This window comes from Hypanus sabinus, unplaced genomic scaffold, assembly GCF_030144855.1.
Source record: "Hypanus sabinus isolate sHypSab1 unplaced genomic scaffold, sHypSab1.hap1 scaffold_62, whole genome shotgun sequence".
NCBI lineage: Eukaryota > Metazoa > Chordata > Chondrichthyes > Myliobatiformes > Dasyatidae > Hypanus > Hypanus sabinus.
Genome location: NW_026781476.1, coordinates 94115 through 121910, shown reverse-complemented (window position 1 = coordinate 121910; position 27796 = coordinate 94115). Strand labels below are relative to the sequence as shown.

The window sequence follows — 27796 nt, the reverse complement described above, 5'->3', positions numbered from 1 at the left end:
TTTGTGTGTGTTTGACTTCCAAGCATCTGCAGATTTCCTCGTGGAGACTACACCAGGAGTCTGTTTTTGATCTTAAAACTATCTTTATTAGAATCGACTTATAATATAGTAACTTAAGCAAGATAAACAAAAGTTAACAGTGTTATGTGTATATATGTGTGTAAATATAAATCCAAAACTATTGAGCTTGGGGGGAACAAGGCTTGGAGTCTTGAGATGGTAAAGTATGAAAGTTCAGTTCAACCACAGAATAGGTGATGAGAGAGATATATGTAATCCAGGGTAAATGTCGAGAGAAGGCAATTATGTCGAATTCCACAGGTTCCATGGTGGTAAAACAAGAGAACAGTCACTGTAGATATTATCTGTCATCCTTCCAAATCCACATAATAATTATCACCCAAAGTGACTTGTCACAAGGCGTATCATCTTCAAGTGAATTACCACACCACACCCAGGCAAGGGTTAACACATCGGTGGTCTTCACATGATACCCCAAATCAGATCCACTCCTATGGATCAAACGAGGTGACAACCACACAGACGATGTATGATGAATCGATAATTAACCCATACTTGCGGGCATAGGAAAATTCCAAACAGTGACCCTTGGCACCTACTTCCCTTGTATCGATCTTTCCATTTTTCCTCCTTCATCTCCGTCTGACTCTGAGTGTCTGTGTCCTCAGTTAAAACTAAACAAGCTGTGAGTGATGTAAACAAGCTGCAAGTCAGACTGATTAAACTTCCTAATCTCTCTCTCTTAAAATGACAGTCCACAGCAAACAAAACCTAGGGATTCATAACAACTGACTGGTATGCCAGTAGTTGGGGTGACTGAGTGAATCCTATCCCACATTCTCAGCAGGTAAATGGCTCCTCTCCAGTGTGAACTCGCTGATGTCTCTGTAGTGTGGAAGAGTGAGTGAATCTCTTCCCACATTCTGAGCAGGTGAATGGCCTCTCTCCAGTGTGAACTCGCTGATGTTCCAGCAATCTGGATGAGTTATTGAATCTCTTCCCACAGACTAAGCAGATGAACGGCTTCTCCCCAGTGTGAACTCGCTGATGTACCAGTAATCTGGATGACTCAGTGAATCTCTTCCCACAGACTAAGCAGATGAACGGCTTCTCCCCAGTGTGAACTGACTGGTGTCTCTGCAGGGAGCGTGAGTGACTGAACCTCTTCCCACATTCTGAGCAGGGGAATGGCTTCTCTCCAGTGTGAACTGGCAGATGACTCTGCAGGTGGGATGACTGAGTGAATCTCTTCCCGCATTCTGAACAGGTGAACGGTTTCTGCCCAGTGTGAACTCGCTGATGTCTCAGTTGGCTGGATAAAGCACTGAATCCTTTCCCACATTCTGAGCAGGTGAATGGCTTCTCCCCAGTGTGAACTCGCTGATGTACCAGTAGGTTGGATAACTCACTGAATCCTTTACCACATTCTGAGCATGTGAATGGCTTCTCCCCAGTGTGAACTCGCTGATGATTCTGTAGTTGGGATGACCGAGTGAATCCCTTCGCACAGACTGAGCAGGTGAATGGCTTCTCCCCAGAGTGAACTCGCTGATGTACCAGTAGGTTGGATAACTCACTGAATCCTTTCCCACATTCTGAGCAGGTGAATGGCTTCTCCCCAGTGTGAACTCGCTGATGTAACAGTAGGTTGGATGACCGAGTGAATCTCTTCCCACAGACTGAACAGGTGAACGGCCTCTCCCCAGTGTGAACTCGCTGATGTCTCCGTAGGTTGGATGCCTGAGTGAATCTCTTCCCACAGACTGAGCAGGTGAAGCGCCTCTCTCCAGTGTGAACTCGCTGGGGACTCCGTAGGTTGGATGACTGAGTGAATCTCTTCTCACATTCTGAACAGGTGAACGGCCTCTTCCCAGTGTGAACTCGCTGGGGACTCCGTAGGTTGGATGACTGAGTGAATCCCTTTCCACAGACTGAACAGGTGAATGGCTTCTCCCCAGTGTGAACTCGCTGGTGAGCCATAAGGTCAAATGACTGAGTGAATCTTTTCCCAGAAATTCAGCAGATCACCAGCCTCTACCAGGTGTGGTGTGAACTGACTGGTGTGTCCACAGGTCCAACTGAATCCTTTCTCACACACAGAACAGATGAATGGCCTTGCCCAGTGTGAACTTGCTGATGTACCTTCAATTGTGATAATTGAGTGAATCTATTCCCACTGTCTGAGAAGGTGAACAGCCTTTCTCCTGTGTAAGATGACTGGCTTGCTATTTGGTCAAATGATCAATTGAATCCCTCTCCACAGTCTGAGCAGGAAGGATAGTCGATTGAATCCCTCGCTCCACTTCTTAAATATCCAGACAGAGACAGCAAAACTGGCGTTTTCTGTTTGAGATCCCCGGCGACAAATTCCTTCTCGTTTTTAACCTGTGAAAAGATTTACAAAATCCATCAATGGGTTTAGGACAACATTTCCGATGAGATTACTTGAGTTGCCAAGGTTTGATCTGGTATCACACTGTTACAGTGAGGTTCTACCCAAGTTGGAGAGAGAAATCACCTCCTGACTGGGCAGAGTGCTGGTATCTGGAATGACCATCAAACTCTCCGATGCTCTTCCTGTCTCTATAAGAAGGGGGCATTTCTCCCATCTCCAATCTGTGACCTGGCTCAGTTTGACTCTCTCCATTGGTATTATTCCCTGTTCCTGCTGAGCTGCATGGGTGCCTGGCCCCACAGTAACTGAAACAGTCTCACGCAAATTGTCTTTGTGGATGTGCATCTGGGAATTCTTTTATGTATTATTAACTTAAAGTGCTACAGCTTTAACACCATATAAAAAAATTCCTGCTGAGATGACTGGTTGGTCCGCACAGCTGGTAAAAGGGGTTAGAGTGAATTTTTGTAATATTTCAAGTTCTTGTAGAAAAGTACAACACAGAAACAGGTCCTTTGGGCCATCTGGTCTTGTGCTGAACTATTTAAATTGCCCCTCCCACACTCCTACAATCCAGGTACCTACACAAACTTCCTAAATGTTGAAATCGAGCTCGCGTGCACCACTTGTGCTGGCTGCTCATTCCAAACCTAGATGACCATCTGTGTGCAGAAGTTTCCCCTCATGTTCCCCTTAACATTTCACCTTTCACCCTTAACCACTGGCCACTGGTTGAAGTCCTACCCAATCTCAGTGGAGAAAGCCAGCTTGCATTTACACTATCTATGCCCCTCTACCACAATCAAATCTCACCTCAATCTTCTACATTCCAAAGAATAAAGTCCTGACCTGTTCAATCTTTCCTTATAACCCAAGTCCTCCAAACTTGACAACAGCCTTGTGAATTTTCTCTGAAATCTTTGAATCTCTTTTAAATCTTTCCTGTCAGTAGGTGACCAAAACATCACACAATACTCCAAATTAGGCCTCTTTTACAAGTCAACATAATATCCATCTATTGTCAGGATTTGGTTCACGAAAGCCAATGGGCTAAAATCTTTCTTTCCGTCACTATCTAACTGTGATACCACTTTCAGTGAATTAAGGACTTGTATTCCCAGGTCCCTTTCTTCTACAACACTCCTCCGTGCCCGACCAGTCACTGTGAAAGACCTCCCTTGGTAGGTCAAACCAAAGTGCAACAGCTCACACAGGTCTGAATTAAATTCCATTTTCCATTTCTCAAACCATTTTCCCAGGGGGTCCAGATTGCACTGCAAGCCATGATAGTCTTCCTCGCTGTCCACTACACCACCCGTCTTGGTGGTCATAAATCTGCTAATCCAGTTAACCACACTATCATCCAGATTACTGATATAGATGACAAACCACAACAGATCTAGCACTGATCCCTGTGGCAACCACTAGTCACAGGCCTCCAGTCAGAGAGGCAACCATCTGCTACCACACTCTGGCTTCTGCCAAAGACAGTGTCTCATCCAATTTAATATCTCATCTAGAATGCTGAGTGACTGAACCTTCTTGACCAACCTCCCATATGAGACTGTGTCAAGTGCCTTGCTAACGTCCATGTAGACAACATCCACTGCCTTGTCTTCAACCACTTTCCTGATAACTTCCTCAAGAGACTCTGTAAGACTGGTTAGACATGACCTACCATGCACAAAGCCATGCTGTCTATCCTTAATCAGTCCACATCTATCCAAATACTTATATTTCCGGTTCTTGCACATACGTTCCAGTAACTTTCCCACTATTCACTACTAGTCACCACTCCGTGGGTTTGGAGATTTCCCTTGAATTTCATAGAATCATAGAAATCTATAGCACATTACAGACCCTTTGGCCCACAGTGCTGTGCCGACTATGTAACTTACTCTAGAAACTGACTGGGGTTTCCCTAGCGCATAGTCCTCTATTTTTCTGAGCTCCATGTAACTATCTGAGAGAGTGTTAAAAGTCCCTGTTGTATCCGCCTCGACAACCGCTGCTGGCAGTGCATTTGACACATCCAACACTCTCTGTGTAAAAAACCTACCCCTGACATCCCCTCCGCATATATTTCCAAGCACCTTAAAACTATGCCCCATCCTGTTAGCCATCTTAATGCTGGGAAAAAATCCTCTGGCTATCCACACACTCAATGCCCCTCATCATCTTATACACCTAAAAAAGGCTCCAAACATAAACAAGGAAATTATACATTGCTCTGAGGATTTGTTAGAAGTAAACAAAATTATGAGGTTAAGTGGGTAAGTGGGGAAGGTGAAAATTTAATGGGAACATTTGGAAAAGTTCTTTGCTGAAATGGTGGTGAGAGTGCAGAATGAGATGTCAGCACTAGTGGAGAATATGAGCTCGATTTCACCATTAAGAGAAGTTTGACAGGTACCTGGATGGTAGGGGTACGGAGGGTGATGATCCCGGTGCAGGTAGTTGCATTAGAGAGATTAAATGTTTTTGGCATTGACTAGATGGGCCAAATAGCCTGTTTCTGTACTGAACTTCTCCATGTTTCTGTGACAGAGAAGCTGGCCAAACTTGTTTGGAAGAGAAAAGGTAGGAGTGACAATGGAGCAGCAATGGCTGGAGTTTCTGGGAGCAATTCGAGAGCTGAGTAATCGATACATCCCAAAGACGTGGAAGCATTGGAATGACAGCAGGGCACAACCGTGGATTAAATGAGAAACCAAAACCAACATAAAAGCAGAGGAGAGGGCAAACAAAAGAGCAAAAGACCATTAGGAAGCTTTTAGAATCCAAAAGAAGACAACTAAAGGAAAGTCAGATGAGTTCAGGAGTGGAATTATGAAATGGTTGTCATTAATGAGTTTTGGTTGCACCCAACAGTCCACGGCATTTAGAGGAACGAGATATCCAGGGCCTCAATATCTCTTGAAAACCAAGATTCCCTGCACTAGTTACCATTCAACTTTTATTTTGTCAGACACATACAAACTCTACACCCTTAAAATTTCACTTCTGAAGAACTCCCACTTACCAAGTTCTCCTTTGCTAAAAAACATCCTGTCCCAATCCACACTTGTCAAATCCTTGCAAATATCATAAAAATTGGCCTTTCTCCAATTTAGAATCTCAAGAGAGGTCCAGGCCTCTGCTTTTCTGTATTTACTTGGAATCTCATGATCAGTAGATACAAAGTGTTCCCATACACTAATTTCTGTCACTCGCCCTAGATCACTTCCCAATAGCTTATTGCACACTTCTACATCGGGAATTTTACATACTGATTAAGGTAGATTTGATAAGCTCGACCCCATCTAGTCTTTTTACAGCCTAGGATTCCAGTCAATAAATGGAAAGTTAAAATCACTCACTTTATCAACCTTTGTTTCTTGGCATAGTCCGCAATCTCTCTACAGATTTGTTCCTTGAAATCCCTCAGACTGTTGGGCGCAAGCAAGTTCAAGTAATGGCTACAGTATCATAATTTCATGTCCTGAGGTCTGAATGACATCTGTTTGGTGTCAAAAAAAGAACCTTGCCCTCAATGTCACTGAAACAAAGGAGCTGGCTGCAGACTACAGGAGAAATGGAGACAGGCTGACCCAGGATCTGGGGTTGAGAGGGTGAACAGCTTTAAGTTCCCTGGCACACACAACACCGAGGATCTCACCTGGTCTGTACATACTGGCTGTGTGGTGAAAAAGGCACAACAGCACCACTTTCACCGCAGGCGGTTCAGGAAGTGTGGGACGGGGCCCCAAATACTAACAACTTTCTACAGGGGCACAATTGAGAGCATCCTGACGGGCTGCATCACTGCCTGGTATGGGTGCTGTACTTCACTCAGTTGCAGGACTCTGCAGAGAGTGGTGCGGACAGCCCAGCGCATATGTAGATGTGAACTTCTCACTATTCAGGACATTGACAAAAACAGGTGTGTAAAAAGGGCCACTGTGTAAAAAGGATCATTGGGGACCAGAGTCACCCCAACCACAAACTGTTCCAGCTGCTACCATCTGGGAAACGGTACCACAGCCAGAAAGCCCGGACCAACAGGCCCAGGGACAGCTTCTTCCACCAGGCCCTCTGATTGATTAATTCATGCTGATACAATTGTACTTTTATTTATCCTGACTGTCCTGTTGTACATACTATTTATTATAAACTATTATAAATTTCACATTGCACATTTAGACAGAGACGTAACATAAAGATTTCTGCAACTCATGTATGAAGAATGTAAGTAATAAAGTCAATTCGATTCAATTCACCCTCTCCACTATCTGCTGTGTCATTCTGACTCCAATCCTCCCTGCAACTTTAGTTTAACCACCCACCCCACAGGGTAGCACTAGCGAGCCTTGCCACTAGGATATTCGTCCCTTTCTACTTCTGTTCCACTAACTAACAAATCCCCTATCACCCCTTTGACTTTCCTCTGCCAGGTAATTCCCCCCAACAGTTTCTAAAGCATCCACCTGTTGTTGTGTGGGACAGCAACAAGAGTACTCGGCGATGGCTATTTAACCTCATTCCCCTTCCTGACTCTCACCCAGTTTCCTGTGTCCTGCACCCTGGGTACAACTCACCTCTCTGCACGTCATACCTATCACACCCTCTGATGCTTGGATGATGCGGAATTCATCCATTACCTACTCCAACTCCTTAAAGTGCAGCTGGATATACACCTTCTACGTGAGGGCGTCAGGGACACTGGAGGTCTCCCCGCCTTCCCACCAATGTCCCCTCTAATTTGTAATGACCAGTGTGTGCAAAAACCTTGTACTGTACAATTTTTACCCAGTGACAACAACATGTGCAAACTGAATTTTATATAGAGAGGTATTCATTTCAACAGCGAGCAAGTCACTGTCAGTAAGAACTTTAATCTCCTCTGGTTGAGTCTTGATTGAGTTCATCAGCACTCTCACACAACCTATGTAACAGGTTAATGAAGGATTTACTCGCCACAGCTTTTGCAAACCACCTATTTGTGATTTTCTTGCTAAATGATGCTTTCAATTTCAGATTTCCAAATATCACTCCTCTTCTTCCCACTTGAAAATTCCCCAGCAACTCTTGCATCACCACAATACACACAGTATTGTACATAAATATTTCCCCTGAAGTCTCACCCAGGTGACTGAAAGTGGTGAACTCAGTGATGGTAATGCCAAGGAATACTTCCTTTAAGGGTGGTAGTCTGTCTCCCTGGAGTCTGGCACATTTGTGATGTGAAAGCTACTTGTTGGCCAGGGCAAAGGTGTTTGATATCATTATGTAGCCAGACAGAATTGGTGGAAGCATGTTTTCACCCATCCTGATAAATCCCCAGGGTATGGCCAGGAGCTCCCTCGGACCCTGTGGGAGGCAAGAGCAGAAATTGTAGGGGCCCCAGCAGAGATAATTAAGTCATCTTTAGTGACGGGGTGGTAATAGAGGATTGGCGAATAACCAAAGTTGCTTTGCTCCTTCACATAGAACAGAGATACCTACAGCACATTACAGGCTCTTTGGCCCACAGTCCTGTGCCGACCATGTAACCTACTCTAGAAACTGCCTAGAATTTCCCTCGCACACAGCCCTCTATTTTTCTATGCTCCATGTACCTATCCAAGAGGCTGTTAAAAGACCCCATTGTATCTGCCTTGACAAACGCTGCTGGCATACATTCCACGCACCCACCACTATCTGTGTAAAAAAAACCTTACCCCTGACATTGCCTCGGTATCTATTTCCAAGCACCTTAAAACTATGCCCCCTTGTGTTAACCATTTCAGCCCTGGGAAAAAAACCTCTGGTTATCCACACGATCAATACCCCTCATCATCATATGCACCTAAAAAAGGCTCCAAAAATAAACAAAGAAATTATACATTGAATTGACGACTTGTTAAAAGCATATAGTACCATGAGAGTATAGAAAGGGCAAATGCAAGCAAGAGCTGAGTGATCAATATATCCCAAAGAAGTGAAAACATTGAGGACACAACAGTGGCTGGAATGAGAAGCCAGAGCCAACATAAAAGTCAAACAGAGGGCAAACAAAAGAGCAAAAACTATTTGGAAGGTTTTAGAACCTAACAGAAGATGACAACAAAAAAGTCAGATGCGCTCAGTGTGTGGAATTGTGATTTGTAGTCATTAATGGATCTCAGTAGCACCCAACAGTCTGAGGCATTTAGAGGAACAAAATATCCGGGGCTTCAATTTCTCTTGAAAATCAAGGTTCCCTGGACCAGTTACCTTTCAACTTTTACTTTGGCAGGCACATACAAGCTCTATTTCCCCAAAATTTCACTTCTGAACAAGCCCCATTTACCAAGTACTCCATTGCCAGGAAACAGCCTGTCCCAAACCACACTTGTCAGATCCTTTCTGATACCATCAAAATTGACCTTTCTCCAATTTAGAATCTCAACCCGTGGTCCAGACCTCTCTTTTTCCATCTTTACTTTGAATCTCATGGTATGATGTTTAATAAATTCTGTCACCAGCAGCCCTGGATCATTTCCTAACAGCTTATTGCACACTTCTACATCGGGAATTCTACGTACTGATTAAGGGCACATTTGACAAACTTTACTCCATCTAGTCCTTTTACAGTATGGGAGTCCCAGTCAATATATGGAAAGTTAAAATCACTTACTGGAACAACCTTTGTTTCTTGGCATGGTCTGCAATCTCTCTACAAATATCTCTAAATCCCTCAGACTGTTGTGTGTAAACAAGCCCCAATAACGGCCACAATATCATAATTCCCTGTCCTGAGCTCATCTGGCTTTCCTCCGATGCTTCTTGTATTGTGATATACACAGCTCAGCACATTCATCGCACCATGCTCAACCATTTGATTGCTGATTCTGTCTGAGGTCTGAACAACATCTGACTGGTGTCAAGAAAACAAACTCCCCCTCATTGTCACAAAAACAAAGGAGCCGGTTGTGGATGACAGGAGGAATGGAGACACTCTAACCCCTCTTGACATCAATGGATCTGGGGTTGAGAGGGTGAACAGCTTTAAGTTCCTCAGCATAAACGTCACCAGGCATCTCAGATTGTCTGTACATACCGGCTGTGTTGTGAAAAGAGCACAGCAGCACCTCTTCCACCTCAGATGGTTGAAGAAGTTGGGGATGGGGCCTGAAATCCTAAGGACTTTCTACAGAGCATCCTGACTGGCTGCATCACTGCCTGGTATGGGAACTGTACTTCCCCTAATCTCAGGAACCTGCAGAGAGTGGTGCAGACAGCCCAGTTCATCTGTAGATGTGAACTTCCCACTATTCAGGACATTTACAGAGACAGGTGCGGAAAAAGGGCCCAAAAGATATTGGGGACCCAATTCACCACAACCACTAACTGTTCCTGCTGCTACCATCCAGGAAACGGTACCACAGCAAAAAGACCAACAGGCTCCGGGACATCATCTTCTATCAGGCTATCAGACTGATTAATTCATGCTGATACAATTGCATATCTATGTTATACTGACTGTTCTATGCACAAACTATTTATTATAAATTACTATAAATTACACCACACATTTAGATGGAGATGTAACATAAAGACTTCTACTCCTCATTTACATGAAGGATGTATGTAAGAAAGTCAATTCAATTCAATTCACCCTCTCCACTATCTGTCCTGTCATTCTAGCTCCCATTCCCCCTACAATTCATTTTAACCACATCAGCACCCCCCTCCACCACACTTGCTCTCGCAGCCGTACCACTAGGATATTAGTCCCCTTCCTGTTCTGTTCCCCTAACTAATGAATCCCCTATCACTCCTTTGACTTTCCTCTGCCAGGTAATCCCCCCTAATACTTTCTAAAGTATTCCACCTGTTGTTGTGTGGGATGGCCACAAGAGTACTTTGTGATGCTATTTAACCTAATTTCCCTTCCTGACTGTCACCCAGTTCCCTGTGTCCTGTACCTTGTGTGTAACTCACCTCTCTTCCTGTCATATCTATCACCCCCTCCAACTCCTGGATAATCTAGAATTCAACCATTTCCAGTTCCAACTCCTTAAAGTGCCGGGTTACAAGCTGCAGTTGGATGCACATCTTGTAGGTGAGGGCATCAGGGACACTGGAAGTCTCCCCTCCTTCCCACCAACGTCCCCTCTAATTTGTAATGACAAGTGTGCACATAAATCATGTACCGTGTATTTTTTTTACACCAGTTTCTGTGTTGTACATAAATATTTCCCCTGAACCCTCTCCAGATGACAGACGGTGATGAACTCTGTGATGGCAATGCCAATGAATATGAAGGGAAGGGCAGTAGTCTGTCTCACTGGAGTCTGGCACATTTCTGACGTGAAAGTTACTTGTTGCCCAGGGCAAAGGTGTCTGATATAATCATGTACCCAGAGCGAATGGGTCAAAACATGTTCTCGCCTGTAGAAAAGTTCAGAACAAAAGGAGGTGGAACAAACAACACACACACAAAATGCTGAGGAACTCAGCAGGCCGGGCAGCATCTATGGAAAAGAGTACTATTGCTGAATTCCTCCGGCATTTTGTGTGTGTTGCTTGGATTTCCAGCATCTGCAGATTTCCTCTTCTTTGTGATGGGAGGTAGAACAAAGGTGATTTTCTCAACTGCTGATGTAAAAGATTTTGTTCCCTTTCTCCGAGTTCCTCATCCTTGCATTTAGATAGCTGGAGCTCAGCTCTGTCTGAGAATCCATCGGTTCCCATTCCCTCATCAGCCGGGAGCTCCCCGGGGCCCGTGTACGGATCGTGGGGCTGAGAGAGAGGGAAGAGGGCAGGACTGTCCCGGGATTGTTGGCCACGGTCTCCGGATTTCACAGGAATCGCTCTGAAGTCGGTGTTTAAGATAAAAACACGGAGAATCGCTCTTACCTGTAGCCGCCATTTTCAAGGCCTTCTGTGTACTGCGCGCATGCGTGATACTCGGGGACGTCCTCAGCCTGACGCCTGCGCATTTCATCGGCGTTTCAGCGCCGGCAGAATTCTTAACGCATGGCCCTATGGGTAATCACAATGCCATTAAACATTTCTGCAAGCACCGGTTCAAAGTCCATACCTCATTTTTTTCGTGTGTATAGAAAAATCTGCAGCTGTTTTAACGCAGAAAGCGGTTTCCATAAGCAATATACTCAATATCAATGTGTATCTAATGCCAAAGTAAAATGCAGTTATAAAACACAGGAGATTCTGCAGTTGCTGGGAATACAGAGACGCACACATACAAAATGCTGGAGGAACTCTGCAGTTCAAGCAGCAACTAAGCAGCGGAGTACACAGGCTAGGCATGCTGAAGGGGCTCGGTCTAAACGTTGCCTTTTTATGCCTCTTCACAATTGCTGCCTGACTGTTGATTGCCACCAGTATTTTGCAGAAATTAACCACCTTTTTTTTCGATCAACCAGTTTCCAAATGTTTCTAATCTTTCTTTTGCTGCCAAATCCTGCTGGTCTGATTCCTCTTCCTCCTCTTTGCAGCCCTAAAGTCTGACTCAATCTGGCAGCTCTTTGGTTTCTGACTCTACACCATCGAAGATTCACTCGCTAATCTGCTGTCAGACTTTAGAGGTGCATTGTGTTAGGAGACCGCAGGTTCGTTTACTGTGAGTGTCCCTTTAATTGCCTGAGTGAGGTGGGTCTGTGACGTGAAACACCAACGGAGGGAGAGAGAGAAGTGGAGGGGAGGGGAAGGGAGGAGAGGTGGAGGACAGGAGGGGAGGAGGGGAGAAGGGGAGAGATAGAGGAGGAGGGGAGGGGGGAGGAGGTGAAGGGGAGAGGGGGAGGGGAGGAATGGAGAGGGGGGAGAGAACGTCAAAATCACAGTGGGTTTATCGTCTTATTCAAACCGGAGAAAATCATGCAGGTGTATAAGGTCATGAGAGGCATTGGTCGTGTGGATAGACAGAGGCTTTCCCCAGGGCTGAAACGGCTAACACGCGGGGGAATAGGTTTAAGCTACTTAGAAGTAGGTACAGAGGAGATGTCAGAGCTAAGTTTTGTTTAAGCAAAGAGTGGTGTGTGCGTGGAATGCACTGCCAGCGACGGTGGTAGAGGCGGATACAATAGGGCCTTTTAAGAGGCTCTTAGATAGGTACATGGACCTTAGGAAAATAGGTGGCTATGCAGTATGGTAATACTAGGCAGTTTCTAGAGAATGATGCATGGTCGGCACAACCATGTGGGCTAAACGTATCTGTAATGTGCTACAGATTTCTATGATTCTATGAAATTCAGTGGAAATCCTTCCTCCCACAGAGTAGTGACTAGTTGCAACCTGTCATTTCAGGGTGAGTGAGAAGGGAATGGCCGGGGTAGATTTTGATATTCTGATATGGAACAGAGACATCGGCAGGGACTTCTCTAGTGAGAAACGGAATTTGATACAGAAGTGATTTATCTGTCACAGATCCACAATATTAAACACCAGTCTAGTTTAAGGCTAACATCAGCAGAACAGACTCCTCCAATGCTAAGTGACCAGGGTTCAGTCCTGGGTGCGATGAGCAGCCGCAAGAACTGCAGAATCTGACAGTAACAGCCCCTCATGGACCTGCAGCTGCCTTCAGTCACCGTGATGGTGAAACATTTAACACGGAGCTGATTTGAACTTCCTCCCTGATGTGAAGTTGCTGGTGTTGCAGCAGCTGGGATGAGTGAGTAAAACTCTTTGCTCACTCCGGACAGAAATGTGGCCTCTATTTACTGTGAACTCACCGGAGCATCACAAGGTGGGTTAACTGAATGAGTCTCTTCGCACACACGGAGCAAGTGAACGGCCGCTTCCCAGTGGGAAGCTGTTGGTGTATCTGCGAAGGCCGACTGAATCCCTTCCAAAATGAGAGCCAGTGAAGACGTCACAGTGCTCTGAATGTCATGGCGATGTATCCAATCAGATCACGGACATGGACACGTGTTCGAGCTCTCCTTGTAGCGAGTGGGGCGCTGTCTTCTCCAGCATCTCCGCCTCCACATTCAAGGATCGGCGGCATTCAAGCGCTGGTGAACTGACAGATACAGCAGAGTGAGTGTCGCTTTAAGTGCCTGAGGGAGGCGCGGCTGTGACGTCACAAACGCGCTGCAGCAGAGACAGAGAGACAGAGGGGAGGGGAGAGAGGGAGGAGAGGGAGGGGGAGAGAGAGAGTGAGGGAGAGAGCGAGAGGGAGAGGAAGAGAGTGAGAGTGAGAGTGACTTCAGCTTGTCACTGCTACGCCCAAAAGATTGGGTTGATCATCGGCACGCAGTGCACAACGGATGTCTGGCTGTCACTTCGTATAATCCATATGTGTAGATTTGTTGGAGTATCCTGTGGTATCACTTTTGTTGGGCCTTGCCTGGAATCCGGGTGTTCTGTGGTAACCACTTGACGATATTCCTGTCACTGTCACTGTCACCTGGTGATCTTTCTAAGTGGATTTCGGAACTAATCGACGGATAAGATCTTCGGCGACTGTTTTCTCGTTTACCCAGCGTGGAATGTGTGTGGAATTCTTCGTAATTGCCTTCTCTCTACGTGTTCGTGAGGATTTACAAATCTCTCCTCTCACTCACTTATTCCGTGGATTACTGAACTTTTCTAATTTACCATCTGAAGACTTTTAGCATTGTATCCCAAGGTTGATAGTTTAGGAGCTATATATACGCATAACACAGTTAATTGCTGTATTTTTCGTTCAATCTTTTAGATTTGGAGTAGATACTAATGAAGAGAGTGTTTTTACCATCGAAACCAGACTCCATGAGTGATCTGTTGCTGCTGGTAGGTAACAATTGCAACAACCCAGCTGTCTGAGGCACAATCCTTTAAAATTCTTGAAAATGACCCAAAACATTGAAAAGAGCGGGGAAGAAGGAGTTTAACCAACTTCGTCCGGAGCCCTGAACAACGTCACAACCACCGTGAGCTCATCCTCTTGTTCAGCCTGGAGAAAATCATGGAGGAAATTCATGCAGGTGTATAAGATGATGAGAGGCATTGGTACCGTGGATAGCCAGAGGCTTTTTCCCAGGGCAGAAACGGCTAACACCAGGGGGAATAGGTTTAATCTGCTTGGAAGTAGGTACAGAGGAGATGTCAGAGCTACGATTTTTAAGCAAAGAGTGGTGTGTGTGTGGAATGCACCGCCAGCGACGGTGGTAGAGGCGGATACAATAGGGTCTGTTAATAGATACATGGAGCTATGCGGGAGGGTAATTCTAAGCAATTTCTAGAGTAAGTTACATAGTCGGCAGAACATTGCGGGCCAAAGCGTCTGTAATGTATCGTAGATTTCTATGATTCTATGAAATTCAAGAGAAATCTCCTATCCCACGGAGTGGTAACTAGTTGCAGCCTGTCATCTCAGCGAGAGTGAGAGAGGAACGGCAGGGGTAGATTTTGATATACTGATATGGAACAGAAACACTGCCGGAGCCAGATGGGCCGAGTGGCCTTTCTAGTGTACATTGTGAAGTCAATTCAATTCAATTCACCCTCTCCACTATCTGTTCTGTCATTCTGGCTCCCATTTCCCCAGCAACTTATTTTAACCACCACACTCTCCACCCACACTAGCACTAGCAAGCCTTACCACTAGGATATCAGTCCCCTCCTGTTCTGTTCCCCTAACTAATGAATTCACTATCACCCCTTTGACTTTTCTCTGTCAGGTAATCTATCCTCCCCACCCCAACAGTTTCTAAAGTGTTCCACCTGTTGTTGTGTGGGATAACAACAAGAGTTCTCTGTGATGGCTATTTAACTTTATTCCGCTTCCTGACTCTCGCCCAGTTTTCTATGTCCTGCACCTTGTGTGTAACTCACCTTTCTTCATGTCATATCTATCTCCTGCTCCAACTCCAATTCATCCATTTCCAGTTCCAACTCCTTAAAGTGCAGGGTTACAAGCTGCAGCTGGATGCACACCTTGTAGGTGGGGGCATAAGGGACACTGGAGGTCTCCCCAATTTCCCACAATGTCCCCTCTAATTTGTAATGACCAGTGTGCACATAAATCATGTACCATGCATTTTTTTACCCAGTGACATGTGCACAGTGAATTTTATACAGAGAGGTAATCATTTTCACAGCGAGCAAATCACTGTCGATAAATACTTTGATATCCCCCGGGTTTGATGGAATTCATCTGCACTCTCACACACACTATGTAGCAGGCCTGTAACGAGTAATGAAGAATCATCTCACCAGAGCTTTTGCACATTGTTCATATGTGGTTTGCTTGCTAAATTATTCTTTAAAAAGTCAGGTTTGCAAAGATTACTCCAAGTCTTTCCACTTGCAAATTCTCCAGCACCTCTTGCATTGTCACAATAGACAATAGACAATAGGTGCAGAAGTAGACCATTCGGCCCCTCGAGTCTGCACCGCCATTCTGAGATCATGGCTGATCATTCACTATCAATCAACCAGTCCCTGCCTTGTCCCCATATCCCTTGATTCCCCTATCCATCAGATATCTATCTAGCTCCTTCTTGAAAGCATCCAGAGAATTGGCCTCCACCGTCTTTCGAGGCAGTGCATTCCAGACCCCCACAACTCTCTGGGAGAAGAAGTTTTTCCTTAACTCTGTCCTAAATGACCTACCCCTAATTCTCAAACCATGCCCTCTGGTATTGGACTGTCCCAGCATCTGGAACATATTTCCTGCCTCTATCTTGTCCAATCCCTTAATAATCTTATATGTTTCAATCAGATCCCCTCTCAATCTCCTCAATTCCAGCGTGTACCAGCCCAATCTCTCCAATCTCTCTGCGTAAAACAGCCCTGCCATCCCAGGAATCAACCTAGTGAATCTACGCTGCACTTCCTCAATTGCCAGAATGTCCTTCCTTAAACCTGGAGACCAAAACTGTACACAATATTCCAGGTGTGGTCTCACTAGGGCCCTGTACAAATGAAAAAGGACATCCTTGCTCTTGTACTCAATTCCCCTTGTAATAAAGGCCAACATTCCATTTGCCCTCTTCACTGCCTGTTGCACTTGCTCATTCACCTTCATTGACTGACAAACTAGGACTCCTAGGTCTCTTTGCATTTCTCCCTTACCTAACTCTACACCATTCAGACAATACTCTGCCCTCTTGTTCCTGCTTCCAAAGTGGATAACTTCACATTTATTCACATTGAATGACATCTGCCAAGTATCTGCCCACTCACACAGCCTATCCAAGTCTCCCTGCATTCTCCTAACGTACTCTTCGCATGTCACACTGCCACCCAGTTTAGTATCGTCAGCAAACTTGCTGATATAGTTTTCAATGCCCTCATCTAAATTGTTGACATAAATCGTAAAGAGCTGTGGTCCCAATACAGAGCCCTGTGGTACCCCACTTGTCACCTCCAGCCAGTCCGAGAAACACCCATTCACTGCTACCCTTTGCTTTCTATCTGCCAACCAGTTTTCTATCCATGTTGAAACCCTGCCCCCAATGCCATGAGCTCTGATTTTACTCACCAATCTCCTATGTGGCATCTTATCGAATGCCTTCTGAAAATCTAGGTACACAACATCCACTGGCTTACCCTCGTCTAACATCCTTGTTACACCCTCAAAAAACTCCAACAGATTAGTCAAGCATGATTTGCCTTTGGAAAACCCATGCTGGCTCAGCCTAATCCTATTACTGCCATCAAGATGTGCCACTATTTCGTCTTTAATAATGGACTCAAGCATCTTCCCCACGACTGACGTTAGGCTAACAGGGCGATAGTTCTCCGTTTTCTCCTTCCCTCCCTTCTTGAAAAGTGGGATAACATTAGCCACTCTCCAATCTTCAGGAACTGATCCTGAATCTAAGGAACATTGGAAAATGATTACCAATGCATCCACAATTTCCTGAGCCACCTCTTTCAGAACCCTCGGATGCAGACCATCTGGACCCGGGGATTTATTAACCTTCAGTCCTACCAGTCTACTCATCACAGTTTCTTTCCTAATGTCAATCTGCCTCAATTCCTCTGATATCTTATGACCCTGGCCCATCCATACATCTGGGAGATTTCTTGTGTCCTCCCTGGTGAAGATAGATCTAAAGTACGCATTAAATTCTGTTGCCATTTCCCTGTTTCCCATAACAATTTCTCCTAATTCATTCTTCAATACACACAGGTAATACCAGTTTCTATATTGGACATAAATATTTCCCCTGAACCCTCCTGAGGAATTGAGGATATATAAACAAAAAACCTATGTAACCTATGTAACCTCTGGCTAAAAGAATAATTGTGACTGAATAGGAATATTTGAACCGAAGTAAACACTGTCTTCAGTGGTTAGCTCAGCCAGGCTCATTGCCAGTTCTCTGTGGCTTGCAGAGAGGCACACTGAGAGCTGATAACATTGTATACTGTACCGTTGTTAGATACCATTATACATTCTACCCTCATTTGAGTAAGGGGCAGAGGACTCACTGATAAGGACAGGAATGAACATCTGTTTGTAATTAAGTCAGGGCTTTGCAAAGGGAATAAGGACTGGACAGTACATCCATCCATAATTAAAACCTCAATATAACAAACTCTGTTATCTAAGTAATTAAGATTTGCACCAACAAACTTGGTGGGCATACCAGTTCAAATAACATCTTGAAATAGTGATGCATGGGGTGTACTATGTATAAATATACGGCTGTAACCTAAGTCAGTCGACTTGTCAGATAGTGGCAGTGCTTACGTGCCTTCCCTTTCACAACTGGGGCTCAAACTCCTGCAGAAGAATGTGCAATAAACTGTGGTGTCAATAAGAAGCTTGTATCTCGAGTTTTATTCAGATTCAGCTTTAACATTTGGCATCACAAACAGGATCTCTATCTACAGAGCACTGAGCAGACGGGCTGAGTAAGCAGCTGAACCACTCTGGGGACTGTGGGGACTGACCGGGAGCCCAATAGGTATTTTACATTTGCCGCTCACTGTTAGTTCCTTTGGATGTATGGTGCCTTGCCCAAGGCTGGTCACATACCTTGACAGGATCGGGAAAAAAATCTGTCAGGAGACTAGTATAAGGTAGGCAAAATTTTTACTAAGTGGGCAGGAGGCAGTATTGGATAAAGTTTACTAAGTGGCCAGGAAGCAGACATGTCAGGTAAATTCATCAATTGAGCAGGAGGTGCCTGCTGGGTAAATTTATCAGATTGTTAATTGAGCAGGAGGCCTTGTGCCTGATAAATTAGTTAGAGATAATCGGTCAATTGCAGTCGATTGATACGAGTGTGCCAGCAGCAGCCCGACACAATTTTGTGTGAGAGTTTTCCGGACGAGGAAAAAGATTTTCAAATGTTTAGTATAGCACTGAGTAAGAAATTGGGGAACAAAATGTGGCCACGGACTGAGGGGGGTGGGGGAAGCCTGGGTTATTACCTCATTTGAACAAGCAGTAAATCTGATATGGAAAAAGAACTGAGGAAAGAAGTGGAAATCATTGAAAAGGGAATGGAAGGAAAAGGCAGATGTAAAATGGAAGTCTGCCAGCTATGCCACTGATGGCTTACTGGCTTCAGAATTGGACTTTGAGGCGAGAGGTCTTGAGTTCGAATCCAGCCGACTCCCTTGCACACTTTCATCCGTGCTGGGTTAGAGCTGGTGATCTCTTAAACAAAACAATTCACCCAGCAGAAGGCAATGGCAAACTACTGCTGTAACTTGCCTTGTACATGATTTCCCAACACCGCACAGCGGCGTGGAAGGAAATCCTCGGCTAACTGGAAAAAGTTCCGGATGTGACATACGTTTAAAGTGGAACAGTATATTATCAGCAAGTTGGAGAAATAATGGAATGGGATAGAGGTATGTACTGCAGAAGGAATGCCAAAGGTTGGGAGCCGCTAAAAGCGGAGCGTGAATGGGTGGATGTGATTTGTGGCCTGCTACGGCAGTTTCACAGGAGACCAAGCCTTTAAACTGGAGGGACAAATACCCATTATTAATGACTTACTGCTCCAATGCTTACCAACTAAGTTAGCCAACATTATTAAGACAAATAATATGGATTGGCCTGACAATGACCGAAATCGAATGTGACGAGCTTCGACATATTTTTGGGACCCGACTTTCGAATCCCGATCAACCCCGAAGGGAACTAATATTCTCCTGTTTGATTCTTACTAAGAGAGAGAGGGGGGCAGAACTATTTGACTATGCAGCATGTTTACACTTGTTCGCAGCTTGTGTTTATATAGCTCACAGTTTGTTTTATTTAAGCAAGGACAGTCACAAACACAGTCAGCCGGAGAGAAAGAAAGAAGATGGAAGGTTCGAAACAAAGGACCTAGTGGCCAAAGGCCACTATTTGGACTCTACTATGCCCACAATGTGGGTTGACTATTGATCCAGCGTGTACTGAATGTGTGATTGTCACTTTGATCCACTGGAGTGGATCTGTTGGCTTGGGAGTATCCTGTGAGGACCACTTGTGCTAACCCTTGCCTGGGTGTGGTAATTCACTTGAAGAGGTACCCTTGTGACCAATCACTGTTGGTGATAATTCGTATAATCCATATGGGGATGTTGTTGGAGTATCTCGCGGCTACCACTTTTGTTAACCCTTAGCCGGATTCGGGTGTGTTATGTGGTAACCACTTGTGAGAAGGGATATTCTGTGGAAATCACTGTCGGTAATACTTTGTGTGTTGGATCTGGATTGGGAGTACCTTGTGGAATCTACCTGTGTGTCAACCCTTGCTTGTGTGGTAGTTCCTTCTGAAGACAGTACGCCTGTGATAAGCTGCTTCTGGCGATAATTTGTATGTAGATTTAGAACGACGACGGATAGAACCTACAGCGACTGTTAACCTGTCATTTATTCCATGGCTGAACTGAACTTTCATAGTTCACCATCTCAAGACTTTAAGCTTGGTATTCCCTGAGCTCAAAGGTTTGGGAGTTATATTTACACGTATGTGTACTCATAACACTTTTGAACTTTTGATTATTTTGCTTAATTTGTTATATTATAAGTAGATACGAATAAAGAGAGTGGTTTTAACATCAAAACCAGACTCCAGGTGTGGTCTATAGCTGCTGGTTCATTTAAACCAATTGGGTACGTAACGGTGCTGCTCGTGTTTATGTCTTTAAGAGGGCTCACCCCAGCACCCGGGGGCCCTCATGTTAACACCTTTCTGTCTCTCTGTCACACCTATGCCAAGCAGGTAGAACCAGAGGCCTGCTGGGTTTGTGCTGAAATTCCTTGGTATGGTAAAAGTATGATTCAAATGTCAGTAATCCTGCTCAACTAGAGTGAGGAACTATCTGCCTGGGCTTTTTCAAATAACACCCGGGGAAGAGAGTGAGGAACTGTTGTCCAGTCTGTGATGACCGTGGCTGTCAGTGTTTTGAGGGATGGTGTCTCAGGGCCCCACCAAGCGGAACTTCCTACGCTGGGAAACATGCATCCTGGCCATATCTGCAGGAGCCCAGCAGCCGAGAGGAATAACTGAGACTGAGCGATTTTTGATGATAGTTTTTCTCTCCTATAGCGTAGCCAGAAATTCATGAGAGATAATCAATTTGGCTATAAGAACTTCAGGAGCTGGCCACAATGCTGCAGGGGCCCTGTGACAGAAACACAGGCCCAAGTAACAGAAACATCCATTGAAATGATTGCAATCTGGCAAACAGTCGTACAGAATCGTACGACTTTAGATTTTATCCTAGCTGAGAAAGGGGGAACCTGTGCTATTATTGACACAGAATGCAGCACCTATATCCCTGATGAGTCTACTAACGTTACATCCCTCTCCAAGCACACTGTCAAGGAGACTGACAGCATCAAGAAAGTAGGGCAGGATTTACACGGGTTCACCGAAGGGTTGAAATGGTGATCTTCAAAGGCCTGTAAGGTAATATGTGGGGCATAGTCCTAATCCTATGTCCTAAAAGTTGTACATATCATTGTTATAATTACTGATGTATGTTGTTTTTCCCCACTGAGAAGTCAAAGCTGTACTCAGTTGTTTTCTCTGTAAAAAAGTTACTGCTTTGTTGATCATGTAATGATCTAAAGAAGGGAATGATAAAGTATGTAAAAGGGTTAACACTTCGTTAATCTATAACAGCCTGTTTTTCTGAAAGAAACTGCTGATGATCAACAGATGTACTAAGCCATGCTGAGCCATATTTCTTCTTGAGGGTAGCTAGCTACGGTTTCAGGATGCTTATCTCCTTGTGCACTCATGTGTAGAGATAGGACAGCTTCTGTCTGTTCTGTGTGTGTGAGCCATTATGACTATTTTGTAATTTGTCTTTAGGGGCTGTCATAGTAAATAATTTTGGCTCCATCCAGTCTTGTGTGGGGGAGTATCTGGACAGATAAATTTATTGTGTAAGGGGAATTGGTGGATAGGGTGGTAGCATTCACAGTCTGTTCCTGTCTGAGTGACTAACTGAGTACGCCCCGGGTGCTTGGAACAAAGAGTTTGTACCATACGGTCTCTGAGTGACTTTATCTGGATTCAACTTCCACAGAATGGGAGTGGTTTTAAAGGGCTGGGCTGCTGGAAGCACATCACCAGACCGGGACTGATTGCAACTGGGTCTGACAGAAGCATAACTGGTTCTTCTGGGGACATTCAGTCTCACTCCAGCTATTTCCTACCTTCCCTTGTACAGGTATGTAATGTCCAAAGGACATGTTTTTGAGTAAATGAGACTCACCAAACTTTCTCCTGACTGAATCACTGGGAAATCCGAGTCTCTTGATGCAGAGTTGTTCTCTCCAGTTGCTGTTCTCAGTCCTCGGGCCAATTCACTTGTTGCTGTTCTCTCGTCTTCAGCTGTGGTTTGCTTCCAGTTGGGGTTTTTCTTCAAATAAACTTCTCACCGCAGGTCTAACTTTAACCAGAGAGATAATGAAGTATGTTAACATTAAAAAGGAGAACCAAACATTTCTGCTCAATGTTACTAAGAACAAAACTCACTGAAATTTAAACATTGAAGGCAGATATAATGATCGCAGTGAACAATTTATTGTCCCTCACACATCACAAAACGATATGGGACAAGGAGGAGCCATCATACAGTCAGGAACAGAATTATGTGATTTGATCCATCTGGTCTGCCCCACCATTTACCATGGCTGATTTTTATTCCAACACCATATTCCTGCCTTCCTCCTGTAACCCTGAGCTACTCACCAATCATGAATATATTACTTTGTGTCATAAATATACAAAATGGCAGCCTCAACCAACCTCTGCAGCAACAAATTCCACAGATCAGACATCTTTTAGCCAAAAAATTCTTCTCATCTCAGTTTTAAAGGGAAGCATCTTTTTTCTGAGACCGTGCTGTCAGATCACAGACTCTACTTCTGATGCAAACATCCTCTCCATGTCCACTGTATCCAGGCTTTTCAGCATTCTGTGCGTTTACTTATCCATACATCCCTCCCACAACTCCCCAATGTCCCTCTGAACTCCATTGAGCACAGGTCCAGAACCATCAAATGCTCCTCATACATAACAATGATTATTCCTGAGATTATTTTTGGAAACCATGTTTACAAGCAGCAATTGTACTGAACACATTTCCAGGAATAAGAGATAAATTGATACCAGGATAATTTACAGAGTAAGTTGAGATTTCTCTATTGTTCTACTAGCACAGAATGAGCCATTTCCATTTCCAGGTTAATTTCTGGAAATATAAACCATTCCAAGGTAAATGTAATAAAAAGAAACTAGAATTATCAGAAATTCTCAGTAGGTAAGGAACAGCTTTGGGAGAGGAACAAACTTTACAATTCAGGGTAATAATGTTTTGTCAGAATGACCAAGCATTTTCAGTTTTTATTGCAGATCTCCAGCAACTTGAGATTCTGCCTGATTTCCACCGAGTGACAGACAGATGACAGTGAAAGGGGGATTTCGAAGCATAGTTTGAACACCAAACTCAGGGTCTATCTCTACTGTTGTAAACACGGAACAGCCCATTTACTCACAGCCTCTCCCTGTGAGGATGGAATGGGAACTCATCCTCTCCTCAGACTGGCAGTCATTGCTTCCAAAGGAACTCCAGAAAGAAACATCTGATCCCAGACGAGAAATACTCGATCAACACCTCACAAGCCCAAACAGCTCAATCCCCGGGTCCACTTTCCCTGGATCAAAAACTATGATATCCCAGGACCCAACCTCACAGAGTCACACAGCTTAATCTGCCACTCACCGACCCTGAGAGTCTCACACATTGTCCCCACATCTCACACTGGGTAGTGCAATCCAGGATTTCCCCACAACCAATGTCCAGCTGCTCGAAGAAGGACATCCATCCAGCCCCATCTGTAGAAGCACTAAGCAAAGTCAAAGCCAAAACACCAGCAGTTCCATTTCCCTGGAATGCTGATCACAGGACTAGAGCCCAAGCACCAACTCTCCCAGAACTCTTTGCTGACTGTAATATGATGAAGTGTGTCAGGCAGTCACAGTTCACAAAATAGGACTCCACACCAATGCACAACAGAACTGGCACCTGATGAGCCTCTGGCTTTCCAGCTGACAAAAACTGATTCTGGAAACAACTCAGCAAGGCCGAAGGTGTAAAAGAATACTTCACAATGAAGCCAAGAATGATTGCCCATATATATCACTAATGAGGTGTGACACAGGGTGGACCAAGGTTGACCCAGATAGTTGATGCATGTCACTGAAGTTGGTGGGAGAGAGACTGGACAGAGGTTGAACAAGATGGGCAGGGAATGAGCAGATGGAATGAGGTGAAGAAGAAATCAAGGACGATCAATTATGGTTCTCCAGCAATACACAGATACTGAATTAATAGTACTCACTACTGTATAAAGGATCTTAAAATGACAAAGTTAGAACAAAACAACAAGAACTTTGCCATATATACTTTGAACCCTCACCAAATTTTTATCAACACACCATAGAAAGTTTCCCATTCAGACACTTCATGCTTTTCATGGTAACTGCTCTGCCCGTGACTGTGAGGAACAGCAGACACCTTTGGACCCAGATCAGCACATCACAGAAACCATTCTCACACTAGACTTTCCAGTCCCTCAGGAAAGCAGGTAGTGAAATCAAAGATCCTCACAACCTGGTACATTCTCCTTCCTCACCCACCCCAGTCCGGGAGAAGACACCAGCCAAAAAGCTCAAAGACAAATGCGAGGAGGCTCAGGAAGTGAGACAAGTTGGGGGAAGTTAACGGGACTCAGTGGCCAACATCAGATTCCCCAACACAACATGGAGGAAGCATCATCTCACATACGGGGACTCTGACCGCACATCACATGATCTTGAGTCACAAACCAGAGGGCGGGGTAGATCTGTGTTAAACAGCCTCATGTGACCTGTTGGTGGGTCTCCCATTTCAACTCTGTGGAAATAAAGTGCCTGGGCTCCTGGTTTGGATCGTTCAATGCAGATTAAGTGACATCTACATATTTTTGAAGAGCCCAGATAATTGGAAAATAAATGAGTAATTGGCCCTCAGTTCAGCACTTACGGCTAACATTGGATCTCCCCACTCGGGATCGGTCTCAATACTCACTGATGGGAAAATGATATCTTCGGCCCGCAGACTGTGATCTGATCCCTGGCTTCCTGACCCAGGAGGGGAGGACCTTTTCCCAATCCCGCAGACGATTCGCTTCAGCACTGAGCAGAAAGGAAAACACCACCCAACCGGAGACAGTGAGCATGCGCGAAGAGTTAGTTACATCTGTGGATAAATGTGAGGGGCAAACAGGATCACGTGACTGGTGGGGTCTCCCCCCCCCCCCCCCAGGCAGAGAGTCCAGCTACCCACCACTTCTGTGGAAAGAGACAAACTTGCCGCTCAGATTTCCTCTCACCTTAAATGTATTAGACATTTCAACCCCCAGGAAAAATATATTATCTGTCCACACAGATTCATAATCAGGTTTATTATCACTGGCGTGTGGTGTAAACTTTGTTAACTTTGCAGCAGCATTTCAATGCAAGACATAATATAGAAGAAAAAGAAAACACAAAATAAAATAATAAGAATTACAGTATATGTATATCTGGGACCATTGCTCATCGTGATTGTTATAAATGACTTGGATGAGGAAGTGAAGCGATGTGTTAGTAAATTTGCTGATGACACAAATGTTGGGGGTGTTGTGGATAGTGTGGAGGGCTGTCAGAGGTCACAGTAGGATACCGAAAGGATGCAAAACTGGGCTGAGAAGTTGCAAATGGATTTCAATCTGGATAAGTTTGAAGTTGTTCAATTTATTAGGTCAAACATGATGGCAGAATATAGCATTAATGGTAAGCCTCTTCACAGTGTGGAGGATCAGCGGGATCTTGGGGTCTGAGTCCAGAGGACACTCAAACCTACTATGCAGGTTGACTCTGTGGTTAAGACGACAAACGGTGCATTGACCTTTATTAATCGTGGAATTGAGTTTAGGAGCCGAGAGGTTTTGTTGCAGCTATATAGGACCCTGGTCACACTCCACTGTGCTCAATTCTGGTCACCTCACTACAGGAAGAATGTGGAAACCTTAGAAAGGGTGCAGAGGCACGTTACAAGGATGTTGCCTGGATTGGGGAGCATACCTTATGAGAATAGGTTGAGTGAACTCGGCCTTTTCTCCTTGGAGCGACAGAGGATGAGAGGTGACCTGATAGAAGTATATAAGTTTATTAGAGGCATTGATCATGTGGATAGTCAGAGGCCTTTTCCCAGCGCTGAATTGGTTACCACAAGAGGGCACAGGTTTAAGTTGCTGGGGAGTACGTACAGAGGAGATATCAGGGGTGAGTTTTTTTTTTGCCAGAGATTGGTGGGGAGTGGTGTAATGGGCTGCCGGCAATGTTTATGGATGTGGGCATAATAGGGTCTTTTCAGAGATTTTTGGATAGGTACCTGGCGGCACTGGAGAAAAACTAACTTAGAAAAATAGAGGGCAATGGGTAACTATAGTAATTTCTAAAGTAGGGACATGTCAGCACGACTTTGTGGGCCAAAGGGCCTGTACTGTTCTGTAGGGTTTCTATTGTTCTATGAATAAATTAAAAATCATGCAAAAAGCAGAAATATTATATATTTATATTGAGGTCGTGTTCAAGAGTTCAATGCCCATTTGGCTATCAGATGGCAGAGGGGAAGAAACTGTTCCTGTATCACTGAGTGTGTGCCTTCAGGCTTCTGTACCTCTCTCTCTCTTTGATGGTAACATTGAGAAAAGGGCAGCCCTGGGTGCTGGAGTTCGTTAATAATGGACGCTGCCTTTCTGAGACACTGCTTCTAATCCTTTGGTAATCTTATAAACGTCTATTCAGTCTCATCCCAGCCGGCACGTCTCCAGAGAAAACAACTCAAGTTTGTCCAACCTCTCGTTATAGCTCATGCCCTCTATTCCAGGCAGTGTCCTGGTAAACCTCTTCTGCGCCCTCTCCAAAGCCCCGACATGCTTCAGAGAACGAGAGCGAGCACAAATGTATGAAACACTCCGGATGTGGCCTAATTAATCTTATAAAGCTTCCAGACTTTTGAACACAATGATAAAGAGAACCACACCATTTGCCTTCTTAATCTGTGCAGATCAATCTGTGCGGTCGCTTTCAGGGACTCCAAGATCCCTCTGATCATCAACACTATTCAGGGTTTTGCATTTAACAGTGTACTGTCTCTTTACATTCCACCGACCGAGCTGCGAAGATGATCATCACTAATCAAATCTCACTGAGATTTCTCAGGTCCTGTTGAATTTATTGCCAAGTGTACAAGTACGAGAAGGTACAGCTACAGAGAAACACTGACTTGTAGCAGCATCACAGGCAAGTATATTCAGATAACACACGGAACACAAATTATACGATTCTCTGTCAGTAACAGCATAGAAATATGTTTACGTCATCCTGCTAATAGGACCAGAACAACAGGGGCTGAGCGGCGGCTCATCTCAGAGACCTTGTGAGACCTTCACACCGAACCGACCCCGGCAGATTCTGTGAAGGAAGCGAGGCGAGGCCGCCAGTCCGGGAAAGTTCATCCCCTCCCCCTTCAGGTTTCATCGATCACCTTCTGTTTCTCTCTCCCTTCCCCACCCCCACCCTTTATTCTCCAGTCCTGCCGAAGGGTTTCGGCCGGTTATGTCGACTGTACTCTTTTCTTAGATGCTGCCCGGCCTGCTGAGTTCCTCCAGCATTTTGTGCGCGTGCTCGCAATTCCAGCAACTGCAGATTTTCTTTGTTTGAGTTCAGAGCTCACTACCCAACGTCAGAACTCCCCGATCGGAACCGGCTTCAATACTCACCGAAGGAAAATTGTTGGTGCTGCCCCGCAGAGAATAATCCGTCTCCGGCTCCCCGTCCAAGGGGGCGAGAACCCACTCCCCATCCCGATCTCACCACCGACCCGGTTTCACAAAGAACGAAAAAACAGCACTGCCAAGCCCGGGAA

At 44.8% G+C, this 27796-nt stretch overlaps 1 protein-coding gene across 4 annotated transcripts; it reads right to left on the bottom strand.

The window, feature by feature from the left end:
• Window positions 1–27796, bottom strand: LOC132389668 (zinc finger protein 135-like). 4 transcript variants are annotated; one of them, XM_059962209.1, is made up of 5 exons: window positions 27651–27796; window positions 24911–25081; window positions 22052–22228; window positions 11279–11404; window positions 1–2406 (listed from the first exon to the last, which is right to left on the bottom strand). In XM_059962209.1, exon 5 carries the CDS (start codon window positions 1999–2001, stop codon window positions 862–864), a length of 1140 nt encoding a protein of 379 aa, XP_059818192.1. In that variant the 5' UTR covers window positions 2002–2406; window positions 11279–11404; window positions 22052–22228; window positions 24911–25081; window positions 27651–27796; the 3' UTR covers window positions 1–861. The 4 variants fall into 4 exon arrangements, with proteins under 4 accessions (XP_059818192.1, XP_059818191.1, XP_059818193.1 ...); XM_059962208.1 differs by lacking the exon at window positions 24911–25081; XM_059962210.1 differs by lacking the exon at window positions 24911–25081 and having other exon boundaries at window positions 22052–22224.